The 21,695-nt window shown below is 39.6% G+C and overlaps 1 protein-coding gene across 2 annotated transcripts in view; it reads left to right on the top strand.

The window, feature by feature from the left end:
* stxbp5a (syntaxin binding protein 5a (tomosyn)) overlaps positions 1-21,695 on the top strand; it is a 121,943-nt gene that overhangs the window by 35,360 nt on the left and 64,888 nt on the right. For both annotated transcript variants that reach the window (XM_059355896.1, XM_059355897.1), the window contains 2 exons: positions 10,634-10,715; positions 13,077-13,177. In XM_059355896.1, coding sequence (XP_059211879.1) covers positions 10,634-10,715; positions 13,077-13,177 — 183 coding nt within the window. The remainder of the gene's footprint in view (positions 1-10,633; positions 10,716-13,076; positions 13,178-21,695) is intronic.

Genomic DNA, 21,695 nt, shown 5'->3' with positions numbered 1-21,695 from the left:
AAGTTAATGAGCATTTGTCTTAAATAAATGATAATTTCAATATGACCAAAATCATCGTGATTATTATCTTTATTATTAAAGAGTAGCCCCCCTGCTCGTGCCAGTGCAATCCTCATTTATGAAGCATCTTCCCACTCTAATCTGCCTTCTACCTGCAAACTCCAACAGGTCTCATTTGTCACGTGATTTTGGATTACTGCAACATTGAACTGTGCACCTCAGCAAATGGCCGTTGTCAAGAATGTCATCTAGATGAATCTTAGGGACAGGGGCTGTAATAGATGTACGTGTGTGTGTGTGTGTGTGTGTGTGTGTGTGTGTGTGTGTGTGTTGCAATGCTACCCAAGGTGAGTGTGAGGAAGCTGAGGCAGCGACAAATACTCAGCGGCCCCATCGCAGTTTAATTGTTTGCCTGCATAATAAATCAAATGTGTCAAGGGAGATTATTTATACAAGGACTGTGTTAAACAAATGAATCACCAGTTTGTTCAACTCTAGGTTTTTCTTCGGAGTGTGGAGCTGTGTGTCGGTGCCTCAGAATTTCATTTGTGAGCTATTTGCATGCGTTTCAGTATGATTACATGACAATAGCCGTGTTTTTTTTTTTCCATGTGAGGGAGCATGAAGCTCATGGCTTCCTTGCGCTCCTGTCTGTCATTGATGGATTTGGTGCTCAGGCAGAGGGTGGAGAAAGGAAAACGAATGAACACAAATAAGTCTTAGGGGCCCTTTAGAGCTACAATGTGTAAATCTCTAAAAGTCAGAGGGTGAAGACCTGCGTCCAGAGATATTTTTAAGTGTGCAGTGTGCACTAGCACCTTGGTAGGATGCTAGTCATTGTTCCTGCTGTTGCTAAGCGACTGCTGGAAACCTGTTTTAAGGACATTTTTGCTCAAGTTGAGACGTTTCAAATTTCTCTGACCGGTGTGCTGTTCAATGCAAAAAAAAAAAAAAAAAGCCCTGCCCTCTCTGTCCAGAGCATGTTCTTTTTTTCCATCTAAATCAAGAAAAACATGTCAGCATTTTAAAGAGAGGTCCCAGTTGACACACATGACATGCTTTCATTTCTCCAGTGCAGAAATAAATACCTTGTTTATCAGATGCAGTTAATTTCTAAATGTATGTTTGTGGCAAAATCTATGTGGGTGCTGGGATGTGTCAGCATATAATCTGTTTATTAACTGGTGCATTAAAAAGCATTAAATGTGCGATATGTCATTTTCTGCTGCTCAAAACATTGTGGTCAGCTTCTCTCGGTTAAAATTATTTTAGTATTGAGGAGGTTTTCACCGTAAGACGAATTATCTGCAGAGATCTGCTCCTCTCAAAAACCTACAGACCTGGTGATTTAAACTGGTAAAGCCACTGAATTAAGCAGTTTCAACTTAAAAATTAGTGTTTCTCCAATGCTGTTTGGCACGTTGGTGAATGGGCTGCAAGCCAAGCTGCTGCTAACGTTTGCTCATCTTGTTCCTCTGATAACTTAAGATACAGACGACTAAAAACCTTCTTCAGGTTAAAAACAACCAATATCTGAATAGAATAATGTAAAAATGTGACATACAAAGTGATTTTTTTCTGGCAGACGACCACAAAGCTGATATGACGCCATTGACATGTGACGGACACAGAGCATATTCTTGAAATTAGATTTCACATTTTAATTTGCAAATGTTATTTAAGGACACAGCTCTGCTTTTAAATGATGCATTACAAAAGCTATTATTAAAAAATAATTAAAAAGCCTCATCAAATGTGCCTAGTCAGGGTGAAGCGACAAAAAGGCTGACTTCACTGAGGTAGAGCGGAGTGCCTGGTAATAGCAAAGTGCCGGCCACAGTGCAGGGACAGATCGTGGCCTGAAGGAATGGAGATGCAGCTCCCTCAGCAGCCTTTAAATTTGATGTAAACAGCCGCAGGCAGCCGGAGGGAGGGCGGGAGATGGGTGACATGGGAGCATTCAGGCAGGTTGAGGTCAAGGTGGGTTGCAGAATTATGGATGATTTGTAGGATATCAAGTCCAAATGGGAGCTGAGTAATGTGTGGACAGGCAGCTGAGGCGAGTCCTTTGTGGTTGCGGTGGGGGTCTTTGCAACAAAAAGGAAACAATACTTAATAAGCCACAAGAAACAACAATTGTGCAAAGACATTTTCCATTTTTTGGGCTCCTATCCTCATTTCTTTTCTCTCCTTCTTTCCTCTCTGTCTTTCTTTTTGACTACTATTTTTTGCCTTGCCTCCCTTCTGTTCCTTCTGCTTTCTGCCGCCCAGCTTCCATCGCCTGCTTGCTGTCTCTGGGTCCAGTGCAGAGCAGCCTGTGCCCCGTGGCCCCGCCTCCCTCCCTGGCAGGGTGATGTATGAGTGGCTAGCTTTGACGTCACTTCAGGCCCAACGTCATAGCAACTCAGTGCTCCCAGGCTTGCTCTTTCTGGTGCTTTCTCTCAGTGCCTCTCCCTTGTTCCTTCTCCTTTTCTATCCTCCATTAATCACCTCTCTCTTCTTCTTTTTTTCTCCTTCCATGTCCCATCCCCTGCGATGTCTTCTCTGTTTAACCGTTTCCTCTTCTCCACATCCGTTTCTTTATCTTACCTATCAGTTTTTATGGGCACTGGCTTCTGTTAAAACATGCCTCTCTCTTCTTTGTCCATCCTCTTGTCATCATCCTTCTGGAGCTTTCTATTCTCATCCTCTCCTTCATTTTTTTTCTATTTATTCCTCTCACAGACATACAAATATACAGAAGCAGGATGTGTTTGAAGTGAGCAGACAAGCAGCGAGCCAACCCTTCTCTCATGTGAAATACAGGCTCATCCCTATTCAATTACACTTATCAGGATCAACTCTATTCCTGGATAACGCGGTTTCATAAAACCTGCAGTCTGTTTCCAACCGTACCAAGCCAATTTCTCTCTATGACAACTTTGCTTTGCCAGATGCCCAGTGACTCACCTTTATTTGTTTGTCAGGAAACTTGCCTGTGGCTTTTGACAAAAATAAATATAAGAGGAGCAATATAAAAGTGAATTATCAGTCAACTTTGACTTCCAGAACAGCTCAGGGAAAATTTCATCGGGTTTGACAAGACGTGAAGCTGACCCACTTTCTTGCTTTCGCTCTCCGTCTTCCTCTCTTTTCCTGTCTTCTTGTCTCACCCCCATTGCTGCCCGCGGTCAGTCTGTCCACTTTTAGCGTTGGTGCAGTGTGGTAAGAGGGACGCAGAGCGAGATGGAGAGCTCGCTCGGTTAAAACGAAATGAGGACTGCACTTGTCAGCAATTGTGACACGTCTCCTACTGAGCCTGTCCCGTGTGGAGGGAGTCGAGCCACTTCGCAGTAACTTTGGGTCATGTTTGTTAAAACCCTGGCGAGAATTTGTCTATAGCACCCGAGATGTCTAGGAACTCTTCCTATAAAGTCATGTGTGCCATGTAAGGAATCAGGAAAGGTCATGTGCAGAAGGTTTATTTTACGTTCCGAGCATTTGTAGCACTTTTGATCTGTTGTGACTAGGGATGGGCATTTGGAAGAAACCTGCTAACTTGATTATCTATAACGTTAACGTTCAATTAATCCATTAATCGCTGCATGCATGCATACATGCTCAAAATAAAAGATATATAGACAGTACTATGCAAAAGCCTGTTTTGACAACGGACGCTTTTATTTTGAAAGGACGAAAAGAGACTTGATCCTGTCAATCGTAAAACTAGTTTTACGATTGACAGTTAGTTTTCACAGTAATCTTGCATAATTAATTGTGTTTTGTGTTTAAATACGTTTTGGATAAAATTAAACCTTGTAATTCATGCTAGCAAGGTTTGATGCAGTAAGCTTGTTTTCCTCAAATTAATACTCTTGTATTGTTGTTTTATAATTGTTATTGTAACTTTCAGTTTGTTAACTGTAGCTTTATCCAACTTAATTCTCAGCTTATTGGCTTATTCACATACGGCCGCAGAACTGAATGCTCGGCCGTGTTTCAGTTCAGTGAGTACCGATACACAGTCATGGATAAAATTAAAATTAAAAAATATACTGATCGATTAAAAATTCTACGTGATAGAACAAATTCTTAACGACCATTAATTAATCATTGGTTAATTATTTCCATCCCTAGTTGTGACTTTTACTACCTTTTTTTTCCTCCAAAAAAAAACACTGTATTGTCTGCATAACAATATAACCAAATGAAATAATAATTTCTCTACACATGAGGATTTTTCCATATGTTCTCCCCCAAGGGAATATTATAGGTACAAATTCAATTAATAACATGCAGGCTAATGCACCTCCATACAAAAGTATGAACATGTTCATTACAGGCACTCTGAGTCTCCCATTGTCTTTCTTTCTTTAATCCTGTGAAAGATTTTCTAAATGTTATTATAGCATGTCAAAAGCCAATGATGTGAAAACAACCCACAGAAATTGAAATGATGTTATTTCCCACCCTGGCGTGAAATCGAGGCAAAGACACACCGCCAGAGGAAACATGTATTTTATAGGAAACGCATTTTGACACTGCAGTGGTAAATAGCTGCCCGGTGTTGGAGGGTTACAAAAACAAATGTAAAAGCTTTCATGCACTGGGTAAAGATTGAATTACCATCACATATTGAGCGCAGCAGAAAAGGCCATTCAGACAAATAACACAGACAGAGTATTACTTTGAAGATGGAGCGCTCCTTTTTCTGGCAACACCACATAATACATGTTTCATTAGTTTTGAGCCAATAGCCAATGATGAGGTCATCAGTCTCAAATGACTAGTGAGTAATGTATTGCTTTATTATAAAACCATTGCAAATCATAAACCTTTAGAAGTGATACTATTATGTAACTAAAACAAGTGATTTATTGTCAGTATTTTTAAAATGATTTTTCTTTTAAAAAAATTCAGTCTGACTCCATCGATGACTGATAGGGGTGTCACGATTACGATTCTGAATTGAAAAATCGATCAAAAAGAGCAGTTGTGGCTCAGATGTTAGAGCGGTCACCACTGAAGGTCCGTGGTTCGATCCTTGGCCCTGGCAGTGTGCTCGTGGCACCTTGTAGCCTCAGCCACTAGTGTATGAATGTGTGTGTGATGATCTGTAGTGTTGCAGCGATTTAAATGGACACTGTGACTAGAAAAGCCCTTTACAAATGCATTTCATTCACCATTTACTATTTAATTTCAGTTATTGAAATCAACAGGAAAAGCAGGATCGATGACCCTTTAATCATATGGCCTGAGCAAAGTGCATTCAAAAATATGGCTTTTATCGCACACTTGAAACCAGTGTGGCATCTTTTTACCATCTTTTTTTTTTAAGAAACTGCAAAAATATGTGCATTGGATGTTTGATAATGTCTTAAATTCCAGATTCAGATTTCTAAAAAATCTGCAAAGAAACTTTCTATTAATGCATGTTTCCATCAACTACTGCATCAAGATTAATCAGTTTGTGAGGTTAACTTGTTTTCAAGGAAGAAAAAGCTGCAATGTGATGGCTTTCAGTATGTTATGATTTATTTGTTTGCTCTGTTGGTTCAATTTTCTTTTTATTGGTAGGCCAACTTGTCCTCCAAACCTGAAAAAAACAACTTTTGCCGTGCAGAACCTAGAATTCAGTCCATGCCCAATGTCTTTGCACACCTCTTTATGCACTGAAGCTACTGTAAGTCTGGATCCAGTGTCTTGTAGTGGCCTGCTGCATTTCTATGATAATTATTGTGCCAACATTCACTTGAAACATGAACAAAATCCAGTTTCTCCTCCTTTGATGGTTTGAATTCATGTTGCAGAATGTTTTGTATGATCACGTCCGTGTCGCCTCGTATGTGTGCTTCATGATAATGTGCTGCCTCTCTAGAAGGCAATGCGAGCAGTTTAAAAAGCACAACCTTAAATCCTTCCCTCTCTCTTTCTGTGGCCCTGGAAGATTTGGTTGCCAGGCAACGTAAGGAAAGAGTTTTCAATTAAGTAATTTTGAGTGAGATGGACTGTACTGTCGCCAGGCCCAAACCATCCTGACTAATAACGCACAGGCACTGTCGCATGTTTGAAGGTTACACATAATCAGGATGCTCGACTATTGAAATGTTCGTCAGGCTTTAAGGAAAACAGAACTGTTAGCACTGTGAGCTACAAGTAACATTTTATGTTATCCCAGTTTAGTTCACTCTTCCCTCAATTTAGGGAGCTCTTATTAAGTCACTGCAGATCAATTTCTTTGCAGTTTATGAAGACAAATAGCCAGCTCCAGTGATTACCTTCATGTATTCAGTAATTCAAAGTCACTTCACAGCTGTAACTATTTCTTATGTTTTGGCAAACAGCAAGGACACAGCAACACTTTCTCTCTCATCACTTTCCCTGTGTGAAACGGAAACTATTACAAAAACACAGTCAAAGCTTTTAGGCACACCATACATCATAATGCACATTAAATACACTGATCTAAACTTGCTTCACTTGCACATTTTGACCTACATGAACAAAGTCTGTGACAGTTTAGCCAGCAGCGGTGTCCTCAAGGATCGCAGCCATATAGGTCAAGTGGAGAGCGTGCTGGGGTCCTCTGTCCTCATCCGCTGGCTGTGATTCTGTGAGTGCTGATGAGCTTTTTTGCCTCTCGCTTACGGTCAAAGTACTTTTCATTTTTAAATTTCTTGCAGTGTGTGAAGATCTAAACCTTGAATGTTCAGTGCAGCAGTGACCTTCTGTCACTCTACAGATTTCATTGTATCTGAAGCACCACTGCTGAGACCTCAAATAGCACTGCCACTTTTCTTTTTTGAACTTATTCCATAAGGTCTGTGTTGGATAAATTGGGGAAGTTGCACTTAATTTGAATGCCCCTCATCTGGGTCTAAAATTAACATGAAAATGTATGTTTACTAAGAGCTTCTGGACCATTATATTATAACCATTGCAAGTGGCACTATTGTGACAGCAGCCCTGTGTTAATTCCCATGGATCAAACTTAATGCTGTGTGTTATAAAAAAAACTATATGATGGGACAAAGTTGTGTATGAAGAAAAATGCAAATATGAGCCCCAGTATTCAAAGCAAGTTACTGAGTTAGCTTTAATCTAGATTTTTGTTGGTGTAAATTGCACAAAGTATTTCACAGACTGTTTAATTTCATGTGGAAACTTTACTGCTCACAACAAGCTCTGTGGATTATCTTGAGTAACTGGATCATGAGTTCTAGAAAATTACATTGTTGCTGAATTGTCAAATGTATTTGCAAATGTTCTTTCAGCAACATAAGCCAAATGCGGAATAGTTCCACTGTATTCGCGAGAAGGCTGACATCTCTATGGTCGATAATTCCAACAATTGACAATTCACACCAAAATAATCTAGATTGATAATTAGCACTATAGATAAGAGGAAAATGTCAGGTGTTCAGGCATTGAACACCAGCTTTAGTCACTGTGGTAGCACCCAGGGCATACAGTATGTATGCAAACTGTGGATTTTTGCTGTTTTTAAATCAAAAATACTGAAAAATATAAAAAATAAATAGAAATATGATATGATGATCAAAATCAAAAATGTAGTGTAAAGTGCAAATCTCAACAGTTCCCAAATACAAAAAATACTCTTGACTTTTGAGTATTAGCAAATAATAAAAAAATAACCATCTAGGGGGTCTGGGGGAGAAAAAAATTGTAAATGCATCAATCTTGTGTAGCCTAGGTAATTAATTCAAGAAGTAGGAATGTTGTCAATATCCAATATCATGATATGCATTTTTTTAACCATAAAAAAAAATGCAGGTATTATCATGAATGATACGATATGGCACACCCCTAAGCTGCAGGCTTGATGAGGAATGCACATATGCTTGACATTTACACAATGGTTCTGTTGCAGTTTACCTCTTTAGTCACATCAAAAATGGAAGATGTTGCTTTACATACTGTACACTTGAGGAAATCCTAAATTCCTCTATCTGTGTCTAAGATACAGTTACGTTGGGATGAAATTATACATAAAATAGCCTTGAGTCAACTTTATGCAAAGGCAGACTAAAACTAACTAAAACCTCCATTACTACAGGGAGTCTGAAATGGAGTGAGACAGAACTTTTGAGGATTTGCTATGAGATGGTGGGTGAACATGAGACATTTAAAGCTTTGGAGGCTGGGCTAGATGTCAGATGTTTTATTGGGGAAGATTCTGATTGCCATTGACTTGTTGCCGCCCTCCAGGTGTCATAGCTTAGGTCTCTGCTCAGTCTCCCTCATGTGCTTTACAGGCTGAAATCCAGTGGAGCTGGTAGATTTCTCCAGGTCAGGGCATGGCTGGCTCAGAGCTGAAGTCCTTTAATTGCCTGTCCAGGAGGGGGAGGTCAAAGCTTAATCCACCCCAAGAGCTGAGTGGCATCTTTACACTGATGCCTTGTGGTCAAATACATTAAATAGCAGGCACTAAATGGAGATTAATATGAAAATGATGCAAACTGTGAAGAAGAGGGAATACATAGGGAACAAATATGGACAAGAAGAGTTTTTGGCTCAGGAGAAACAAGGTGTGTGTTGCTGGCTTTATTCACTTGGATAGTCACAACACACCTCAGGAATGATTACATGCATTACAGCTTAATAAATTACATGGGTGGCTGTCTGGGGGCTGGTGGCGCACTTTGCACTGTGGGAGAGGAGGACTTGATTATTGGTGTTTGGTTCAGATTTGAAGGTGGGCTCAGCTTGTTGTGTTGTTGCTGTTGCTACCATTGCCAGCATGTGATGCAGCTTTTTTTCTGCCCTAATGGTTCATCAAAGGAATATGCCTCTCTCTCTGACTTTCTATGTGGATGCATGACAAATGTAATGTTTGATTAATCTGTATTCAAAAGTCACTGCGCGGTTCAAACTGTGTTTCAGTTGGAAACCTCTGCAGGCAATTTATAGTAGCTGGTCACATGCAGAAACACACCACCCCCCACCCTTACACACACACACTAACTAAAGATGAGCAATAGCGTTGTCCCCGAGGTGTTACACCTCTATGTGCCCCCTGTATGAAAAATCACCACCCCCCAGCTTTCTCCTGTGAGCCATGGGAAGAATGAATGGATATAATCAGTAAGCTCACCCATTCACTCTCCTCAGGAAGAGAAGCCTGTTATTCTCTGTCAGTCCCTTCTCCCTTCCCTCATCTCTCTCTCTCTCTCTCTTTTTTTTTCCCAGCCTCCAACCTTCCGCCCTTCTCCGCATGTTTTCTCTCTCCTCTGCATCTTTTATCAGAGTTGCCGATCTCTGTTTAACTGTGTCCTCTCTCTCTCTCTCGCTCCCTCCCCGCTATTATTTTCTCATCTGCTCACATAATATCCACCTCTTCTCTGCTGATTCATTTTCTATATATTTGAATATCTGTATTCTCCCCCTCCTTCCATTTTCTCCTCCTCAATCCTGTTACAGTTTTCTTCCTTCGCTGCAGCACTGCGATGTTCCCCTGTTTGGTTTCGACACTATCTATATTCCACACAAGCACTCTCCTCTGTCTAACATACTGCTATTCCTGTATGACTGCAACCATCCACTTGTATGACATGTAGTGTGAGGTAACTCGCTCTTAAGTGCCTAAATAATATATTCTCTTAAACTGAAAAGCTCCCTGGTAAGTCCCATGGTGTATAATTGTAAGGTATTGAATAATTACAAGATTTAAAGAAAGGACTGTGATTCGCGGGAATGTGGGGAGTCATAAAGGGTAAAATCCTGCACTGTTTCCTCATTGTAGGTGATAAATATGTTCAAGCTCTGTTGGTAGACCATTAAAATGTCACTGTGGATATTCCACTTTCCTCCCCAGCAGGTAACCAGGTAACAGATGTCATGACCTTTTGTATCAGGTGTAGCGAGGAGCAAAATGACCTTCAAAATCTGCTGCCGGACATTCAAAAAACACCTCATCTATATTCAGTGCATACTGGGCTGCCAACACACACACACACACACACACACACACACACACACACACACATTCTTGTACTTCTATCTTTGTGAGGGTCCTCATTGGAACAGTGAATTCCATTGCAAGGTTATAATAGTTTTGGATTTTTCATTAGTTTTAGTTTTAATTTTGTTGTGAATTTTTGTTTTCAAATTCAGTTAGTTTTAATGAGTTTTTAGAGTGAGTTTGCTAGTTTTAGTTTTTGTTTAATGCTTTAGTTTTAGTTTCGTTTTTATTAATTTTAGTTTTTTGTAATGGGGTATTTGTTGGGTGGGAGATTAAAAGAGGTCACAGTTAATTTTGCCTTTATTTCCTTTGTCTTATCCATCTTCATTATGTATGAAAAAAGTTGACAAAGTCGACATTTTCACTATCATTTTAGTTAGTTTTGTAACCACACAATATAGTTTCAGTTAATCATCATTTTCATGTAACCTTTAATCCTTAAACAAAGTCTGAAATCTCAAAAAAGCCGTAAAAGAAGTGAGGACCGGCCGAAATGTCCTCACTTTGCAAAAATGTCCTCACTCTGTTGGTTAAAAACGTGTTCTGGTCCTCACTATGTAGGAAGTACAAGATGACACACACACACACACAAACACACACAAAACAAACACAAGGTTTTTGTGAAACATCCCTTCGGTGGTACTGTACGTTCCTTAACAGAAAACCTTTTAGGTTTGGTCGTCCAGGCGTGGAGTGTTACTGTCAGCACGAGACTGGAGCGGCCGTCATCCAGCTACAGTTTCTCATCAATGAGGTAAGTCACAGGAAACACAGAGAAACATTTGAAGTCAGCAAACTGCTAATTACTCGAGTGAGCCATCTGTACTCATCAGTAAGACCAGGACAGTACAAAGCCAAAGACAGGACAAGACATCTGTAGTCAAAAGTCTTACTGAAGATTAAATTCCACTGTGCTCAATGTCCTTTAATGCCGATCCCTGTTCACATTTCACCCGTTGAAGTACTTCATACTGTGTTCTAATATGGGGATGAATTGTATTGGTACTGTGAAAGTATCTCACCACCTTTTCCACTTATCTCCCTGCTGTTTTTCCATGTTTTATAGAGATTTGTTTGGTATATTTGATTAAATAAAAATAAAAAAGTAGAATAAACATGCTTATATACACTGCAAAAAAAAGAAAAGTTGGGTGAACTCATAATTTCAAGGCAACAAACTTCAATTAAATTTTAAGTTGGACAATTAAACTAAATATTTTAAGTTTTGTTTTTGAGTTTGCTCAACTCTGAATTCAGATTTTTGAACTTGTAACTGTAATGCCGCTATGAAATGTCAGCTAATGTTGCGACCACAATTTTGAGTTAGCATTGATATGCTAATGCCTACTCTTGTAGCTGTAACAAGCAGCGTCACTAGCATCAGTTAGCCGCTAGCATCAGTTAGCCACTAGCTTTCGCTAATGACCGAATTTCACCGCTTTCCCGCATTTCACAACAAAGAAATAAGAGTTAGCAGAACTATTGTCCCTTGTTGTGAACCCCAACTTAAAGATATAAGTAACAACTCACAAACTTTTTGTTTTGAGCAACATTTTTGAGCAGACAACTGGCTTCCTTTGTTGTGCTAACTTACATTATTGCCCTAAATGTCAATAATTTATATTTCCAAGTTTTACCAACTTAAATCACTGTTTTAGGCAAACAATACAAGTTGGCTTTTTTTGTAGTGTATCTTAACTGTACCAAATGCTTTCACCAGACTTTCACCATGGAAAATTTTAGCCCATTGTCATTACCCTTCTAGATCTCCAACTTAAATGTCAGAATAGGTCGTTTGTCAAATCCACCCATATTGTCACATATGAGCATTTTGCAGTTTGCGGTACAGAGCAGAGAGTTCTAAAAATAGCGCACACAACATTTGCTCGATACAGCAGCATGGTCAGGTGTTCTAAACCTCAAACTATGATGCTCTAAGTTGCCGTAGTTTGCGCAGAGGTAAAGTAGGAAATCAGGAGACATAGTTTAACGAGAGACAAAGTCCGCGCAGGGAAGAGGTCAGGGTGGATGATTTGGATCAAAAAGCACAGGATTTTAACCAAGGTGAAACCAAAACTCAACGTTGACTTTACATAAGTTACTTAACTCCCAAAACACGATCTTTGCCCAAACCTAACTGAGTACTTCTGTTGCCTAAACCTTAGTCAAATGTACATATTTTAACCCACACTGAGATTTCTTACTGTGAATATGGTAGTTTATTTTGAAAAGACAGTGTATGCATGTAACAAGCAAAGTGAAGTGATGCTATTGGGTATGTAGAGCATCATAGTTTGAAGTGTAGGGCCACTGACAAAACTTCTGCATTTGATGAGTGTGGATTTAGGAGAAGGTGTTGAAAATGAACTTAATTCATCTAATATATTCAAGGGATTTCTTGATTATTTCATTACTTTTGATCTTAAGCTTTTGTCAATAACACTTTCTGGTGCATAAAAACTTTATCAAATTTGTTTTTATATCTGCAGCAGTATGGAAATTATCAGTTGTGCCTCAGCACAGCCTCAGTCGAAGGACATTGCAATGGAACTACGTTTAAAATCAGAAAATCTCAGATGTGAATCAACCCACACTCACCCAACCCTTATTAGACGATTGGTCAGCTAAAACAGGCAGTTCTGTCTATATGTCATGTTAAGCAGCAAAAGGGAAAATTCATTAGCATTTAGTCAAGTGTCCATTGACAGGCTGGACACATGCTATGAGTATTGAATGCCGGCAGCACTTTCTGATTCATATGGAAAAGAAACATGAGTTTGATTTACTTCATGTTGATGAGAAATGCAGTATTTCATGCTCAGTCGTGTGTGTGTGTCAGCGTCTGTTTGACTGTGACTCAGCAGTTTAAACAAACCTTCGGAGAGATGGAGACGATTTTTAGTGCCTCCTGCCCGCGCACATACACTTATATACGTCTTATGAATCATCGTTGTTACCTGGGAGAAAGCTGCCTGATTTAAAATCAGTTTCCAGGGAATGAAGTGTGACTCAGAGTCTGAGCCTCAGCGCCATGCTCACAGAGACACATGTGCAGCCTGTACATGTGTCTCTGGACATTCCTGAGATATGTAATGTATGTTTTCTCTCATGACAGGGAGCGTTGGTGAGTGCTCTGGCTGACGACAGTGTTCACCTGTGGAACCTGAGGCAGAAGAGACCAGCCATTCTCCACTCCCTCAAGTTCAGCAAAGAGAGGTAAGAGTGGCGCACGTAACTGCAAATGACAAGAAAGACCTTCTGCCACGTCTATGTGTCCGTCTCACCGCCACACTCTTTCCTTTTCTCCTTAATTAAGCTCTCACACTCACTCTGGTGTAACATGAACTGCGTCTGTCTGAGCAGGGGCCAGTGTCACAGTTTGCAGCCCGTGTGAACTGTTAGTTTTCACTGACTGTCAAGCTGTATGCAAACAGACGGCATTGCATTTGGCAAATCTGTCTGCACGCTTGCAAAACTGTGCACAGGGCAAAGGAGGTGACAGAGTCTCTCTCTCTCTCTCTCTCTCTCTCTCTCTCTCTCTCTCTCTCTCTCTCTCTCTGTTGGTCTTTAACTGAACACTCATTATTTGGGTCACTTACTCTGCCTTTGAGGCTTTCCCATCACTGGGGCCCAGGTGTGAACCTACCCCAAACACCTGAAGGTTTTACACCAGCAGGTTATTACACACACACATAAACACAAAGAGAGCATACACATAAACAAACAATTATGGCTGCACACATTAATACATGTACACAAATTCACTTGTACATACTTTAGGATGGTGGATAGTGTGTGAAAGTAAAACTTATGAGATTCAGATTAATTTGATAATCATTCGAAATCGAAATTAGGGGTGTTGCGATATGCATTTTTTTAATGAAATATTGATATCATGTTTATAATACAGAATATTACAATACATGTTATGATAATACTGTATAAATAATCTAGCACCTCATAAATAATTACAGTTTTTTGTACATTTGTGTACAGTTATCCACCTCCCTACACTATTTTAAGTGTATCTCATTTCCCAAACAATGAGTTATTTCTTGCTAATTTTCTAATTTTATCAAGATTATATAGGTCACGTGAATCCTTTTGGCCACGATAATTGTGTAGTGAAAATTTGATATTGTGACAGCCCTATGAAAAATACATTTAACATTAATCAAACCGTATAACCATATGAAAGGCAACGTACCTGATTTTAGTACAGGAACTTTTGCTTAATGTCATCCATCTTTCTCTCTCTATCCCCTAATTTCCCCCCTATACACTATCCACTGTTATTACATGCGGTTATACATTTAGCACTACAGATCATTTAAAAACTCTCCTTGGTATTACATCAACAACAATCCACGTTTAAAGAGCTGATATGTGGCTGAAAAACAAGAAAAATCTAATTTTTCCATTTGCAAATGTCTGAGTTCTGAGGTACAAGAACTGAAGTGCAGAATCACCTCACCTCAAGGAACTTGCTGTCCACTGTCTCCTCCAATCACAGATGCAGCATTTATCCATCAGAGCCAATCATATCATTGGCCAGTGATCTGTCCCAGTGTAAAGTGGTGAATGGGTTAAATGTCAGACCTGATGATCTGAGACAGCGCTGATGTGATGGACAGGTGGCCGGCAGCGGCTTTCAGGGCGGGTTGTGTTCTTGCGGAGGCGCTTGACCGCCTCTGACATTTAGTAAGCATCGCCGTCCAACGCAACAACCTCAAGACACAGCAGCAGAAAGGAGAGGAGTTACTGCATCTCAAGAGATGTCGAGTTGGGAAGGAGAAGCTGCAAAGTCACATGAGACACTTGGAATGGGAAAACGAGGGAGGTTAGCTAATGCATCGGGAAGAAGTGGAAGAAGAGGCTTGTGAGAAAGATAAATGAAAGAATTTGCGAAAGCAGAGTTATGGAATTGAATAAAAGGAGAAAAGGAGGAGGAGCAGGTAACACAAGCAGGAGGAGGGACCATACATCCCAAGCATTCCCTTTTCTTGTCCCATTAAAATTTCAAGAGGACGAACGCTGGCTTTCAGTCCTCATCCATACATAATGTGTCAGATATGTTTGGAGAAGAATTTGCAAATACAGTACTTTAGCTTCATGAGTGAGACGGTCATAGTAGTTGATCTGAGCATTATGCCCATTCTGACTGGACAGAAACTTCTAACATCGTTTTTTTTTTCTTTAGTGGGAAAGGCTACAATCAGTATTCATTCCTAGGACAAATGACTCAGCAGTATTCAGGTTTTGGTTGATCCCCCCTCTTCAATCAGCAGTGATGCATACTTGACACTTGGGTGTAGATACTCAGTTCATCCCCTTTCCTGGCGAAGGCTATGAAGTTCTTGTAGTTGGCATGTAAATAGACAGGAACAAGCTGCAACGCCAATGTTTTTATATCGTGTACTGTGAGAAACACTGCAATAGACAACAAAACAAAAAAGTAAAAGAGGCGTTGCTTTCAACCCAAGGCAAGTAATAAACAAATGCTGAAGAGATGATGAGGCAAAAAAATTAACTTTTCTATCAACAACCTGAAAAACAGAAGTGGAATTGGCCGTGTGCATTGGCCACTCTATGAGCTTTGCCAAAACATATTTTGTGCTTTAGCAACATTCTTGTAATCTTCCTGTTCTCCCAGTTTAGCTCTGAGGGAAGATTTCGTAATAGACAGGACAGAGAAGGTGAAGCAAGAGTGGAGGCTGTGAAGGGTCTGGAAGCAGATGATGGTACGGAGGGTCTGGATGAGACTGCACCATTGATCATCGTCAACATATTCATCAAAATTATGACCTAAAACTGTGCACTTAATCTTATAGGTATTAGACTTAATTTTGCTTTTCTGCAACTAAAAACAATTTCCCCCTGAGGACTTTACTGTCTCACACAATATCAGCCACTCTGTGACAGCTTAGAAACACTTAACTTAATAATGACAACAGATTTCTAGTTTCTGCTTCCCTCCCACATGCAAAAGACATACAACTCTAGTCAACTGAACTTAATTGCACATTAGTTTTAATGTGTTTATTTACAACATGTGTTGAGTGCAACACATCATAAATCTTTGCACCAGTTGACGCCTTAAGTAAACACATGGGATGTGCAATGCAGAGTGAGGAAGCACTCAAAGTGCAGTAGCAGGAATGTGTTGATCCTGGAAGTTAATGAAATTCCTGCTTGGATGTAGATGCATGCTTGGATGTTGAAAATTTTCTGATTCCTGACATCTGACATCACGACAAGACCCAGCTGCTTTGTGGGCTTTACACACAGTATAATGGGTGCAGTGCACTGATGCTTGTCATATATCGTTGTATGTGTTGCCCTTTACCCCTGTAACATACTGGTAGACTGTCAAGGGTATTCCCATGTCTTTTGGCACTGAATGCTGGGCTGCTGGGTTTCTCCAGACCCTTAAATGTGCAATGCAGTAGCTTTGCTGATTCACTGTAGAATATAAAATTTTACTTGGCAGCAAATTTTTCAGTCTTTACCTCTTTATTCAAGCAGTGAATAAGAAATGTTTTATATGAAAGGTAATTGTTTTTTACTTTGGTATTGAATTGTGTTCAAGTGTTTGAAGATCAGTACTCCATTTTCCCTGTCTGTGAAGTGATACACAACTCTGCGGGGCCTCCATAGCTATTATTATAATAGCTGCCCCAAAGGAGCAGCCTCCAAAGTTAATGGGACCATCAGGGTTTTGTTGAGCCCATCTTATTTCAACTTTCCTTTCACACAGTTTAGCCAAGTGTCTGGCACTATGAGAAGCTTTTCAAATCTCCTCTGAATCTAAAGGCTACAAATATCTCTCTGCTTTGTTGTTTCTTATAAGATAAAATGTGCACACTGTTGTTGTTTGAATCCAGGTTTTTTTTAAATATAGTTTTGAAAAGAAATAGCATCTGGCTACATTTCCAAATGGTTATTAGAAGATTACAGTTTGAAATGCCATCTGAAGGTAAAAATGGCTGATGAAAGTGAAGCCAAGAAATGGTGTAAATAGTTTATGAGACAGACACGTTGCAAGATTGAGGCGGACTGTAAAACCTATAAAAGTGTTCATCACCCAATGCCACTCTGTCTTTTTCATGTGCTCCTTTGTTTTTCCCTTCTCTGACTGTTGGTTCAAAGCTTGACTTTAGCTTGTCAGGGTGTAGAGGACAAGGCAGCCATTTCCTCGTCAAGAAAAGGACAGTCACCCAACCAGAACTGCCGCGACAGCCTCCTAACAGGGTGCAACGGCATAAAAAGCAACAACAGCAGCCTGTCACAAGACAAATAACACACTCCTAAAATACTTTCACTCAGTGGTACACCATTTACCATGGAGATCAGCAAAAAGGGTTTATTGGTGTGGTATTGCCTGTATTTGAGGAGTAGTTCTTATTTACTAGATATCTGTCTTGCTGTTGGATAGATGATACATTTTTTCATGTGCACTAAGTATAGACCTAGAGCCTTGCTGATTAGCTTAGCTTAGTTAGCACCAAGTAAAGAACGGAAGCAGCTAACCTGGCCCTCTCCAATGTAAAAAAAATATGCCTACCAACATAGTACTTATTAACACATTATATTTTTTTGTTTAACAGGACATTTTCTGATTTTAGAGAGCATTCCATGCTATTAACAGTGCCTCTGCTGGTTACTGGTTTGCTGTTACGTCATAACTCGGGAAAACACCAGCATACTCCACAGAAAATCCTGTTCATGTGCAGATTAAAGAGATAAGATTCAACATTTTTGTTCGTGAGTTTTAGAGGTACAACAAGTTTAACTTTGGAGTGAGACAAGCTAGCTGTGTGCTCCTGCTAAGCTAGGCTAGTTTCTTTGTTCAGAGACTGTGCTTAGCAGGTTTATCTAAGCCACTGCAAGAAAGTTGTATTTATTCTAAAATTGCATTCAGTTAGGATACATTGGTGTTAGGTGGCATTCACTGGGTCTACCTCTGTTGCTAGTGACTTTTTTATGCTTGCTAGCCTAAAAAAATGTAGCCTCAAGTATGGTATGACTAATATCAAAGCAGGCTAACAAAATGTTTATATTTGCTTCACTGCTGACAAAACAATGTAAATTGAATGTGTCTTCTACACAAACTTTTATAAGTAACTATTTGTTTCTACATAGCCTTAATCCACCTTTTGAAATATGTTGGCTTCACCTAAGGGGCCCATTCCAATACCGGAAACAGATCCTTCTCTCCCACCTCCCTTCCTTCATCTCTCCTTAAGTCCCCTGATCACAATTTGAGTTGATGGGTGAAAGCAGTGTTGCAGAAAGCCCTCGAGCGTCAGCATCCATTCACATCGGATCACACAGGCACTAGGAGAGAGGAGAGAAGGGAGGAGAGGAGGAGTTGAGACAGACTGGGCCTCAGCCAGAGAGCAGTGAGTCAGTCTGTGGGTAGGAGTGTGGGGATGGAGGGAGCGCAAAAAGAAATCCTGCCGAGTCATTCTGGCGTAGGATGCTCTCGTCACCTCCTGGCCCTCGCAGGAATGCACTGCAGATGTGGAAGCTTTCGTCAATGCAGGGTGATATGATGAGAGATAATAAGAGGGGGGAGCCAGGGTCACCACAAACACACCAGTACACATACAACACAAATGAAACCTGATCTCACTTCTTTTACTTGCTCATTGGTACAATTTTTGGATGTTTCTATCGGAACAATACCTCATTTTATTGTTGATATGTTCTAGCTCAAATTTCTACCTCTGGAAGCTGATCATAGTCACTTAATATTGGAATTTAAATTGGCTGAATCTAGGGTTTATTCCAGCAGGAATCACAGCCCATCTTAAATTATAGTTAAATAAAAACGCTGAAACCTTTAAATATCTACTTAGTTTGTCCACATTGCATCGCATTAATTAAATGATTTAAAATACTTGACAAAATTAAATTAATTCAGCTGATTAGAGTTTTCTCAGAGATTAAGTTTGTTCATAGGTAGATGAACTTTTCCCTTTTTCCCTCCAACTTAATTCTCCAACTAAATTCATATTATTATTATTATTATTATTATTATTATTATTATTATTATTATTATTATTATTAAAAGAACTTTGAAGTTGAATTCATTCAGCAGTGTATCAGTTATGAAGCCCAGGCTTGGATTCATTTTCACAGGTGTTTCGTGTGTGTATAGTGGAGGGTGTGATTCTGTTTCAGAGTGTGTGTGTGTGTGTGTATGTATGTGTGTTTGTGTGTGTACGCAGTCTGTTAATGGATTAAATTCTTCTTAATTGGGACCCTCTGGGTGTATTGGGGTCTCTGGCCTCTCAGATTAGAACAGACTCCTCTATCCGGTTTGGAGCGTTGCCAAATGTATACTGTATGTCACTGACTGAATTCTATTTGATTAGTTTTTTCTTATCTAAACAGTGATGGGACATTTTTCCAATAAAACTTTTTTTTTGGTTGTTATCTGCATTGTCATTGTGCTGATCTCCAGTTTCAAACAATGCCGAAAGGAATATCTGTACCCTCAATTATTCTAAAACTCCTTTGTGTTCTCGTAAGAAAGATTTGCCAGATAAGATAACTGATAAGCAGATAGAGCTTTGATTTCTATAAAGTATTTAATAAGTATTTTACAATCCTGAATCCAAGCTAAAATAGAAAAAAGTTTCAAATTCAATATTAAGTGTATATTTTTCAATATTTACATAGGTATATTCAGACAGACAGTATGAGACAGTATATGTCCCCTTTTATTCCCAGTTAGTGTTGTGATACTGCTTTGCTGAAGTCATGACACTCGTTACTGAAACCAAATCATATCCTTTTCATACATAATTATCTAGTCAGCAGTTTAGCAGTTCAGCAGTTAGTTGTCACTGCTTTACTCAAGGGCAGTTTAATATGAATAGTCCAGAAGTATCACTAAATCATGGCGGTTAAGATCAAAGTACTTGAGCTGGTGACTTTCTAATGACAGGCAGGCACAGATTACTCTGTTTGTAGCAATAATCCTCTTTGATAGGAACATCACATAAAACCGTGCATTACAAATGATGATTTCCTGAAGTATTCCCTCTCTTCAATTCATTTGCAGTGAACCATGCTCTCATACGTCTAGCCCACAGTGCCGCTCGCCCCCGAGCTGTGTGTGGCAGGCGTCTGTCATTTCTGAGGCAATGTGTTTGGCCCTGAGCCTGCAAGCTGGCAGCTGCCTTTGTGTGTCGTGACCACTTGAAGCTGGAGATTTCACCAGGAGACACGTGCGTGCACAACAAGTGTGAACACAATGACACGCGCATAAGTACACTTGCACAAACAATTGGGCGCGTGCAAACACGCAGGGGAAATGGACACACACACTTTTAAACTGCCAGCAAATTTGTATAATTATGCTTCCTGACACTGCCTCTCAGTTGGCCCTCTCATACTGGCTCTCAGAACACTTAATCACTTGGCTTGCATGTGTGCACATATACGCAGAGAAAGCATATTTATATACAACATACATTTATACACAATACGTATATAATAATATAATATAAATATAATTACAGCACATTAATTCAAATCAATTGCTGAGGATGTACACGTGAAAACATGTCCTGTACAGGCATATGAATACAGACACAGATAGATGATCATGCATACATTGTTTCCAAAATCATAACCAACACATGCACACACTCCAGTCCTCATGTGCATAGATGTAGCACATCTGTTTGTGCAGATGGAAAAGGACATTAAATCCAGTAGACAGTCTGCCTACTGGATACAAGGACGCCACAAGTTGTCATGAAAAGTCATGTGCCTCTTAGTCATCTGGAGTGAGTCTGTAGGAGTGTGTGCAGCTCAGTGATCGACTCTTCATGTTACAGTAGTAAGTCAGCTCTGTTCTTAAAATCTTGCATCCAAGACATCATGGCAACGTAGGACTAATTTGCATAAGGAAATACATTTTTTGAAATGCTTGGATTAGGTTTTTGAATCATCAAACATATAAATCAACTGTTGGGCATTTTTTAGGAAAATGTTTTTAATATTTGACTGCTTTGATTTGATTTTTTTTTTTTATTTGAATGATTTATTTCAAATATGCAACAACAATACAATAATAATAATAATGCATCAACAGGGGTCATCCCTAGTGACTCCTGCACTGATAAGGCCGCCAAGCACTCTATAAAAATGCCACAACATATTTGAAAAGGGGTGGGAAGAAGTAAAAACTTGTACAATCCCACCCCACTTCTGCCTCAATGCATATGACATAACATTTTTTTGTTTTTTTTCTAATTTTAAGTTTCTAATCAACTGGGTAGCCAAAATAAAAACATTCCATAACCTTGAGGCCAAAAATATCTCCATTGAAACCACATTTTACAGCATATAATCATGCATTTTATTATATCAGGCTTTCAATCCAAAGCCCTGGCTTCAAAATTATTTTTCTTCAAAATTTTCTATATTCCTCAAGATTGAGCCACTCTCTCATGTTTGGCCTATTGGGCACATACATGCTGTCTTCCTGGTTTCCAGTAGAGTTACAGCTGCTGGATCATGGAGCACTAAAGTGTTTGATGCAATGCATCAGAATCAATGTTGTTTCTCACTGACCTATCTCAGACTGTGAAGAAAATCCCCCTAGGCTGAGTCCTTACTGCAGCGGCCACAGGTTCAATTCTGTTCTGCAGCCTTTTGCTGCATGTCGTCCCCTCTCTGACTCTCCCTTTTTGACTGTTTCTGTTCCATCTGGCAA

This window comes from Centropristis striata, chromosome 18 (genome assembly GCF_030273125.1).
Source record: "Centropristis striata isolate RG_2023a ecotype Rhode Island chromosome 18, C.striata_1.0, whole genome shotgun sequence".
NCBI classification, from domain to species: domain Eukaryota; kingdom Metazoa; phylum Chordata; class Actinopteri; order Perciformes; family Serranidae; genus Centropristis; species Centropristis striata.
Note: the sequence above shows the minus strand (reverse complement) of the source record. Positions and strands in the feature narration are given on the sequence as shown.